Consider the following 10,437-nt stretch of genomic DNA (forward strand, 5'->3'; position numbering starts at 1 on the left):
GAACCCTTTGGGATATACTCCTACCCACCCCTCCCCCCTCCCTTGAGAGCGACTGACATGACAAGTATGATCAAGATGAGTCTAAAACTGGACGGGTTTGTTCAAAAATAACCCGCACTATTTCTGCTTTGTATTTAAAAAAAAGAAAGTTATATGAATGAGATATGATAGTACAAGCACATGCCTAAAAAGATGGTTTTCATCAGGTTAAAAAAAAATAATTGCAAAGGTGGAAGGTTTTCCAAAAACTTGTGGCATAACTATAGTGTACGTCACTCAATAAACATGTGCAGACATTTCCAATAACTTTTGTAGTTGTGTGCTCTGAGTTGTTTTATTTTATTTATTTTCTGAGCCGTTAACTTGTTATCTGGCTTCCAAATTCCACCTACAGTCAGCAAGACCTATTTCGGGTCCTCAAAGCTTACACGGAGTACCGACCCGATGAGGGTTATTGCCAGGCCCAGGCACCTGTTGCTGCTGTGCTCCTCATGCACATGCCTGCCGAGGTGAGTACCCACTGCATTCCCACTAACCGTCCTCCAACCCAAACCGATCCTCATGAGGAATGACATCTGATTTGTTCTTCCCGGCTCTGTTCCAGCAAGCGTTCTGGACGTTTGTACAGATCTGTGACAAGTACTTGCCTGGATATTACAGTGGCAACCTGGTGAGCAGTGTCCCTTTGCTTTCCCTTCCCCTTCCAACCCATTACTGTTCATCTCGTCGATGAGCCCCGACTCCTGACCCACCCCCAACTCCCCCCCATAATTGTAATGTGACTTTACGTGCTGAATATCCTGTTGTACTACATTTGAAATGATGTATTCATTTGAAGAGCTGGTAGTGTAGTTATATGAACAGTAAGGCCATAACCTGGTGATTGACGCAAGTTTATGAACTTACTTATAAAGCGTGCTTGCCTTATCTGATGTGGCCTGCTTTACCTGATATCATGGCACCTTTTGTAAGCACAAAGCATCAGGTACTCTTGTACTATGCAATAGATTGAATCGTAGCCCAACCATTAAAACGCATCCAATCATGCATATTGGAAGTATTTTTGGTGCCGTTAGGGTGGTTGTGGTGCTGGTGGGTGAGATGCTAGTTAGACTAAGTGGGTGAGATGAAAGAAAAATGCAAAGAGGGGTTGGGGAAGTATGCGAGTGTGTGTTTGTGCTGTATGTTGTTTTTTTGCTTATGTACTGCGTAGATGAGTGATTTGACTTGTTTCTTTCTCCACTGGCTGGTGAAGGCCCGATTCCCATAGCTACCCAAGCACACCAAGCCATATTTGGGCAAGTGTGGCGAGTGTGCCTCACAAACCTTTAGGGAGGTCTTCGGCCTGCGGTGCACCAGAATACAATTGTTTAAGGGTTTGAGAATATGTAGAATGAAGAACTAATCTTGCTGGTTCTGGCACAAGTCTTTCATGAACAAGCTGGCAAGGCCTGTTTTTACGTCCAGCAACTCCTGCTAGAAATGGGAAGCCCAGTTTAACATGCATCCAAGGGACGACACTATTTGTGTGTCGTCCATGTCAGCATAATGTCCATGACATGTCCATAATGTCATGTCAGCATAATGTCCATAATGTCCATGACATTATGTCAGTAGCATAATGTCAGTAGCATTGACGACTGCTACTTTGCCTCTACACCCTCCTCCCTGGCCACCTTGGGCACAAAGTAACCCAACTGCATGCAGCAGTGCTCCCTCGCGTCGATTTATCGAGATGCTTTTGTCCCTGATTGGTTTGGGCCTTGAAGTGAATGGTTTTATTACACTCGTCAGAGAAGAGGATATTGCATTTGGGTTTGTTTGTCTGTCTGTCAGCATATAATGTGCTAATGTAGGCCATCAAGCCAGTATTACACGTTATCTTTTTTTCAACTGATTACCTCGAAAGTATGTAGAATTAGAATACGAGCGCATCTATAAAGTACATATTATTAGAATCTGGGTATGTTGAAAAAGGATGTATTGTTATGTCGGTGGGGTAAAGCAATATCTATCTGAATAGGTAACATGCTTCGTCTGTTGCGATATGGAATCTACCTGTAATTTCTGTGTGTGTAGTCCGGTTTGTCGGGTAAGAGTTTACCTGTGAACATACCAGGATGTTCAGGTGTTAGATAGTGTAGGGATTAAGATAAACTCCTGTGTGTCAAATCTGGTAGCCTAACCTTTGTCCCTTATGGCAATGCATACCCATATAAACACTTAGACAGGCCCTGTAGTGCACACAGTAACTAAATCCCCTTCCCTGACGATGACTTTGGAAGAAAACGGACAGGAAACCAAGCCAGGACACTGCCGATGATGGCTGCCGCCGGTCGCATCACGAACTTGCATAGCAACATGCCCAGGAGGTTGTGATTGGAGGGAAGGAGCTGGGAGGTTCAGTGGAAGGCGCTGAATCGGACATCTGGTTGCTGAGAAAAACGAGGTTTAGCCCGTAAGGACGGACGGACAACCCGAAAACATAATGTGTCCGGCGACTGTCGGCGGAGGCATAAAAAACAGGCTGGGCCGATCTCCACCAAATTTTGTATACATGCTCGTAGTACTCTGGGTCTGGTCAAGGGCCCAAAGAACCACTACCCCCCCCCCCCCATTTCCCTTGCCAATGCTCCCAAAGGGAGCAGGTGTTTCTTGCAAAATAAAACCGAAAAGGGCTGTCTGTCTGCTGTATGATCACAAACCTGCGTCATCTGCACCCCACAAAGCACATCAGCACACAAAACAAGTCCTGACAATGGTCTGTAATCTCTGATTGCTCTTTCTAGTTACCTCTACCACCAGGGGTGGGCGGATGTTATGTTTTCACCCCTGTCTTCTTTGTTAACACAATTGTTTAATGATCAAAACTCCTTTCACAGAAACCTGGGCAGTCATCTGACGAGGTGAATTGCCTAACCCTTTGTCTCATTCTGCACTGGCCTGTGAGATTCTGCACGTTCTGGCCCTTTTGACAGTGTAGTGCAGCATACGACTGGAACAGAGCGAGAAATTGAAATGTGCTCTCGTTTAAGACGCAAACTCTTGGCAGACGAAGCAGACATCCACCCACCCGCGTTCAGTGTACTGCGTACCGTAAATCCCACGCACTGCCAGTCTTTGATCAGCTTTTATTTTATTTTCTTGCCCACTGAAGGTAGATGGAGTTTATGTTTTCACCCCTGTCTGTCTATCTGTGTCTGTCTGTCTGTGAACTGGACATCTCAAAAAGTTGTGGACGGATTCGGACGCAACTTGGCGGAGAGGTTGGGTGTGTGACAAGGACGAATGGATTCAATTTTGGTGACGATCCGAATACGGATCCGGATATGAGAGTTTTAAAAAAAAATTGTGATTCTTCACCATTGAGTAATAGGGCCAAAAATGATGTATAGCATGATATTTGAATGATATTTCCAATGGATAAATAAATCTTGAAACTCAAGAAATACATCTTGTGTTTAAAAGATGTTGTGGGATATTTAATGTCTACAAATTAAATGTACATTGAATTATTTTGCATCCCTGAGATGCAGCACCACCTTCTGGCAATATAGCAAAACTGCAGTTTCTTCAGCTGGTCTGTTCCAAATGGGGATTCGACCAGGGATCACTACCGACTGAATGCTTCCGCTGTGTGTAGCTGACACTCTTTTTTGAACTGGTAAGGTTGCTTCTGTCGAATTAATGAGGCTTGAGAGATACTTCCAATTTCAACAAAATAATGATGGTTCAGTAGCAATTAAAAAAAAAAACCTCTTTGGTTAAAAGGTGATTTGGGAGATTGGAGTAGAAAAGGGGGAGTTCGTTTGCTTTGACTGTATTTGCATGTGGTTACCTCTCCAATATATTGTTACATGGAAGGGGGGATCCCTCAACGTAATGTGGTGAGAATAGCATGGACTGTGTCATTGCGTAGCAGAGTTCTACCCCTGTACAGTAAATCCTCTATATATGCGAGGGATGTGTTCCTGAAAAAGCTCGCATATAGTGAATAGTATATTGGAAATTGTCAAATTGGAATTTTTTTTTTTTTTGAAATTCCAACTTCTTTCCTGGAAGTCCTTGCAGTGTTCATATGTTTTATACCTCTCCCACCTCCCCCCAAGCCCTCCCCCTCCCACATTTCTCCCGATGTCCCTGCTCTCAAATGTTGTGTTTGTGTCCTTCCTCCTCTCTCCGCATCTTGTCTACCGCTCCCCTTATTTTTTGTGTTTTATGTGTCGGTTTGACTTTTTGTGTGATTTATGTTAGCTCTCTCACGAGCCTCGGTCTTGTATACAAAAAAATTTTTAAAAGTACTTTTAATGCAACGAATGGGGATGTGTGACTGGACTTGACTTTCCCCTGACTCCATGCCTTTCAAACAACAATGACTCTTCCCATGATATGTTCATTCAAACAATAACAGCACGATGATATTACAAATGTACAGGATGGTAAAATATACAGTATGATCAATCCCAACTCCAAGCATCTTCTCCAGATCAGTTTTCCTCAATCGTATTGTTATTTTTGCCAAGAGAGGTGTAAATGCATTCACTGAAATTCTGAACTTCTCAGCACTTTTCTTTTCTGATGCTTGACTGATTAAGATTGAATGTTCGCCTGACCACTGATGTACCATCACCACCATCCAAATGTCTTAAAATCTATAGTTTTTGCTCTCAATATAGTGATGTCCTCTTCATAGATCCACACACTAGGATGGGCAATGCGAGAGTGAGGATGACGTATACAGCAACACCACACCACACCACACCGCACTACACTGCTCCCACAATTCCCTACGCATGACAACTGATTCTGCACAGAGGCATGTCACATAGCGAACTTTTCTCGCATATATTGAACTTCTGGTGGAAGGGGATCCTCACATAATGGTTAATTTGCATGTACAGAACTCGCATATATAAAATATGTATTAGCTAAATGTCTGGAGGTATCTTGAATGTAACATGTGCTGCACTGAGGAGGCAGTGATTGTCGATCATAGGGAAGTTTTGGATAAGGTTTTAGGTTGTGTTGTGTAAAACCTCCTGTCAAAAAGGTGGAGCATGGGGAGGATTTGTTAGCACAAACGGCACAAGAAAACGCCACGTGCTTTTACAACACTATTGCGAACTATTGGGCACGTGGCGGTGAGATGTGCTGCAGTGCCCAGAAAAGGGGTGAAAGATTTTTTTTTTAATGGGAGATGCCCGAACAAGGTGCCACCCACCAGTAGGCAGCCAATGAAGGGACCCACCTCTTGGGGAGGTGGTCCCAAAATTTAGGAGGGTCGGGCTCGTGCTTGATATGGAGAGTGCGATTGGAGCTGTGGATCAAGGATGATGCAGCCGCTGTTCCCAAGGTGCCTCATCGCCTTCGCGCGTGATCACCTTCATCGCTCATGCCTCAGCCACAACCATCGTGGGATTGCACCCCAGCTTCATAACCATAAAGTCCTTCCCTGTTCTGTTTCCCTTTGTCATGTGAATCTGGTATTGTCAGCTGCATCTCCATAGTTTGGACCTGCACCATTTAAGTAATAGTAATTAATTTTATTAACCCAATGTGAAACACTTTTTATTAACACAAATACATGCTGTGCTTTGGAAACACTTATTTCAACCACCAACACCACCTCTTGCCCTCCACCTCTCCCCAATCCCCTTCATTACCCTCGCCAGAAGTGAGGGTATTGCATTTGAGTCCGTTTTTGTCCGTTTGTTTGTCCGCACAGAATAAATATGATTTTCTCTGCAAACGTTGGTCCGATTGACAGGAAATTTTCACCATAGGTGCAACTCCACCTGCAGAATTTTTTAAATGATAATTATGACGTCACATGTCACGTGGTTTGGCCGCTATCTTGGAAAAACCGAAAAACTTTGCACCTCTATATCTCCGAAAGTGCTGAATATAAAAAAATTGAGACATGGCTCATTGTAAAGAACTCTCCATGGGGAATAAAATGTTAATGATGATGTCATAGGTGCCTCCATTATGACGTCATAATTCGGCAAGTACAAAATTTCGTCAGATCAAGATGAAATTTCTTGAGCATAATCTCGGACTAAATTAGTGGAGAAAATAATAATGATGACGTCATCGGTCACATGGTTCGGCCACCATATTTGTTTCACCGCACAAAATCTTAAAAACCACCGAAAATGCATCCTGGCGAGGGTTTGCAATCTCTGATTGCTCTTTCTTGTTCTTTATGCATTGGCTGTCTTTGCATCCCGCACTTACCGTATCCTAGTCTATTGACATTTTTTTTTACAGCGTAGCCCATAGGGCAAAGCCGTCTAGAACAGTGTTTCTGTCCGTATGTCCCCTCAAACGTACACCGATCAGAGCTGAGGATCTGGTCACATGACAGGGGTGACGCGATGTCATTACTGCGGTAGACTCCGCACACCGCCATTTTGATTCCAATTTCGTTCAGCCCGGGCATATCATCGAACCAAGGCACTCCGGCCTAATTTCTCTTTTACTCATGTATGAATAAAGTTCTGCAATTCTCCAAAAAGCAAAACGTTTTCTATTCCTTGTGTTACATTAACATGATCAATGGATAAGGATAATTGCTCTTGTAAAGTTATTTGCGATTTGAAAAGTGTCAAAGGTGCCAGTAACTAATCAAGTAGCAAGCGTTTAAGCAAGGGGAAGGTGGGCTGTTTGTTTTGCATTGAATATGTCATTAAACTCAAGTGGATGAATGTTTGACATGCCCAATATTGTTCTGGCACAGGAAGCGGTGCAGCTTGATGGAGAGACCCTGGCGGTGCTGCTCCAAAAAGTGTCGCCCCCAGTCGCTCGGCATCTCAGGAAACAGAAGGTGGACCCGGTGTTGTACATGACTGAGTGGTTCATGTGCGTGTTCTCTCGCACGCTGCCCTGGGCCTGCGTGCTGCGTATGTGGGACATGTTCTTATGCGAAGGTGAATGAGATTGATGCATCCTTGTGTACCATTGTGCTGACTGTCACCCATGGTCTCCCTCTGACTTCCTCGAGTGCACCAGTCTGGCCGGAAAATTGTTAAATCTTTAATCAAGCCCAAAAGCTCATTCAGTTCCATAGCAAAAAACATTCTGCTCCGTTCAAAAAGGAGATTACAGATGGCACAATTAATGGAGATGAGCATTAACCATACATTTGGCACTGCATGCTGTGTGTACCTGAACCGCCACCTAATGATTTGTAAATTGGTTTTAATAAGTTTTGGTGTAAAACTGTTTTCCTTGCTCTTCGTATTTATTGTGTTGCCATTTGTGCAAAAAATAGTCTTGGAGTGGATGGTTTAAATATTTGAATTGTTGCTCTGCCCATACCTAAAATTCCATGTTGATACGATCAGGCTTGCTTTCTCCACCTTAATACCTCCGCCACCAAAGGTGGATGGAGGTTATGTTTTCACCCCTGTCTGTCTTGTCTGTCTGTGAACAAGATATCTTAAAAAGTTGTGGACGGATTTAGATGAAATTTGGTGGAGAGGTAGCGTATGTGACGAGAACGAAATTGTTAGATTTTGTTGAAAATCCGGATCCGGATACTATAATTTTTTAAGTGATTCTTCACCATTGAGTGATAGGGCTAAAACCGATACATAGCAGGATATCTCAAAAAGTTGTGGACGGATTTGGACGAAACCTGGTGGACAGGTTGGGTGTGTGACAAGGAAGAATTGGTTCAATCTTGGTGAAGATCTGAATATGGATTCATTTACGATAATTATTTAATTTTTTTAAGTGATTCTTCAACACAGAGAGATCGGGCGAAAAGCGATATCTAACATGATATTTCAAAATGTTGTGGACGAGTTATGACTAAACTTGAGAGATGAATTGGTTTAATGACAATAACAAGCTGATTAGATTTTGGTTCGGGTCCGAATCCAGATCCGGCCTATCAGTGGGATACAAAACATAAACTGTTACCCTATACCGAGTGCCGTTCTAGTTCAAATTGATTTCCTCGCATTCATATAACTTTAAATATCCAATTCTTATTTCTTCTAGCAAACAGTTTGATGCACAAAATACATTTTCACAAAAATCATATTCTTTTCACTGGATTGATTTGAGGGGAAAATGATTTAAATGTGAAGCCTTCATTCAGTAGCCTATGTTGGTGAAATAACAGCAGAAACCAAACACCACTTCCCTGGCTTGGCAGAGAAATCGACCAGTATCTCCCTGGCCTAATTTTGATGGTAATTTGGCCTACGTTCTTGAATGTCACCACACATGACCACCTGGTATGACACCTAGTGGTGGTGTTCCCTGGCCTTGTGTGCCTGGAGCTGCATTAGGAGTTTTCAGAAGCATTTATATCGACGTATCTTGTGGCACATCCTGAACCAATACGACGGGAAACTATTGGTGTTTAATACATGTGACTGCAGGGGTGAAGGTCGTGTTCCGTGTGGCGCTCGTGCTTCTGCGGTTGATGCTCGGCACGTCTGAAGCGCGGAAGCGTGCACCGGGATTTTACGAGACCATCGAGCTTCTCCGTAGCATCTCATCACGGAGCATACAAGAGGCCTGGCTCATGGACCAGGTGTGGATTATTCTCTCTTGAATACATGTCATCCAATAAGTCCTATTGGTTAGGGCATTTATGTAGGGAGAGGTATGGCAAACCATTATAAATGTCCTTCAACATGAAAGGCATCGCAAGCTTACACTTACATTACACCGCATAAACATAATGTAATAATGCAAGTTCACCATTGTCCAGTTCAAAGAATAAACCAAAGTGTCCAGTTGTACTGTGATTTCATCCAAAGATTCAGGTGTGTGTGCGTGTGCGTGTGCGCTTGTGTTGTGTGTTTGTTATTTCTGGTTTTGGTCTTTTCAGATACGGACCCTTAAAATGTGGCATTTAGTGGGCCTGTGGTTTAATTCCCTAATTGCAAACAACACATTGAATGGCATTGTGTCCTGCAGGTGTTGGAGGTTGAAGTGACAGAAGGCCAGATAGAGTCAGACCGGCAAAGGCAGATCCGCAGGTGGCGAGAGACCAAGGGTGAAATGCATCCAACTTCAACGCGTAGGCGCCTGTACGGCCTTCGCAACATCTATGAAGATGCTGGATGCCAGGTGCCTCTCATGCCTGCACGCCCCAGCATCATTCAAACAGATAAAGAAATCAAAGATTCCCTTGCTTCACCCATGATCAACCGCAGTCGCCGAGAGGCGAAGGAAGAGGAGAAACGGCGAAAGAAAGCAGAGAAAGAGCTGGAAAAACACCAAAAGCACGAAGAGCAGGCGGAAAAGAAGCAACAAAGGCGTCTGAGTTCGAGATTGAGTAAAGGTGGATCTAAACCAGATGAGTTCAAAAATGGCTTAAGGAATCCTCAGGAAAATGGAAAGAATTTTGAAGGAAATTCCCCGGTCGCTGGTGGTGGCATGGCCGGAGAGACGGACGATGACTTGGACACGTCACATGGTGCACTGGACAAAATTTCTCCATTGAAGTTTTCCACAAGCAGCTTGCTTTCTGAACTTTCATTCCAAGAGACTTACCTCTGACCCAATCAACAGGAGCGGTTTTGTTGTAACCTCTCTCCTCGGAGTTCGCAACCATTCTCCTGGCCGAAGCTTCGAGAGATTTCTGCCTTGGTTGCGACCTTTTTATTTTTTTTATTTTTCCTATTACACAGCAAGTTTTGGTTAATGGCCTGCTCACCAATTTATCTTAACCCAACGCTAATTAAGATCAGGCATTGCAAATCTAGTCAAGCACTGCATGGCACTTTTCAAACATTTTTCTCGGCCTGTCCAGCCACCCTCACATATTTTTCTTCCTCTATGTCCTCCAGATGGCAACCTGTGGAATGTAGATGGAAACAATTGGGCACCGACTCATTCTGCACCGGAAAATGTTTCTGGAAATGTCAAGGAAAATGGTCCTTAAAAAAAACAACTGATTCTCAAAACAAAAAATAGTTTTACTAGCCGAAAGCACCCGGCGTTGTCCGGGTTCTTTTTGAATGAATTTACTACTATAATTCAGCTCAGCCTTTAATTGCGAAATGGGCCCAGCCCGGCTGAGGTGGCCTCAACCGGCCTCGCCACCTAGCCGATAACCTTCCCAGGGGCCGTCCTGACATTTTTTGATTCAGAGGTTTCCTCCTATCTTTCACCGTTCAGGAGATTAGCGCATGCAGAAAAACAAACAAACAAACAAACAAAACTTTGCTTTTATATATATATTATATATATATATATATATATATATTATATATATATATATATATATATATATATATATATATATATTATATATATATATATATATAATATATATATATATATATATATATATACTATATATATATATACATATATACTGTATATATATATATATATATATATATATATATATATATATATATTAATATATATATATATATATATATATAGTTTTATAATTGGTGAATTCAT

The 10,437-nt window shown here is 42.7% G+C and overlaps 1 protein-coding gene across 1 annotated transcript in view; it reads left to right on the plus strand.

Moving 5' to 3' along the window:
* Positions 1–10,160, plus strand: part of LOC137439581 (TBC1 domain family member 10A) — a 97,730-nt gene extending 87,570 nt beyond the window's left edge. The window contains exons 6-10 of the mRNA XM_078768188.1: positions 395–509; positions 605–670; positions 6,740–6,929; positions 8,394–8,548; positions 8,938–10,160. Of these exons, the coding sequence (XP_078624314.1) occupies positions 395–509; positions 605–670; positions 6,740–6,929; positions 8,394–8,548; positions 8,938–9,522 (1,111 nt within the window). The 3' untranslated portion in view covers positions 9,523–10,160. The remainder of the gene's footprint in view (positions 1–394; positions 510–604; positions 671–6,739; positions 6,930–8,393; positions 8,549–8,937) is intronic.
* The last annotated feature ends 277 nt before the right edge of the window (positions 10,161–10,437 follow it).

This window comes from Myxine glutinosa, chromosome 14 (genome assembly GCF_964187855.1).
Source record: "Myxine glutinosa chromosome 14, kmMyxGlut1.1, whole genome shotgun sequence".
Taxonomy (NCBI): Eukaryota; Metazoa; Chordata; class Myxini; order Myxiniformes; family Myxinidae; genus Myxine; species Myxine glutinosa.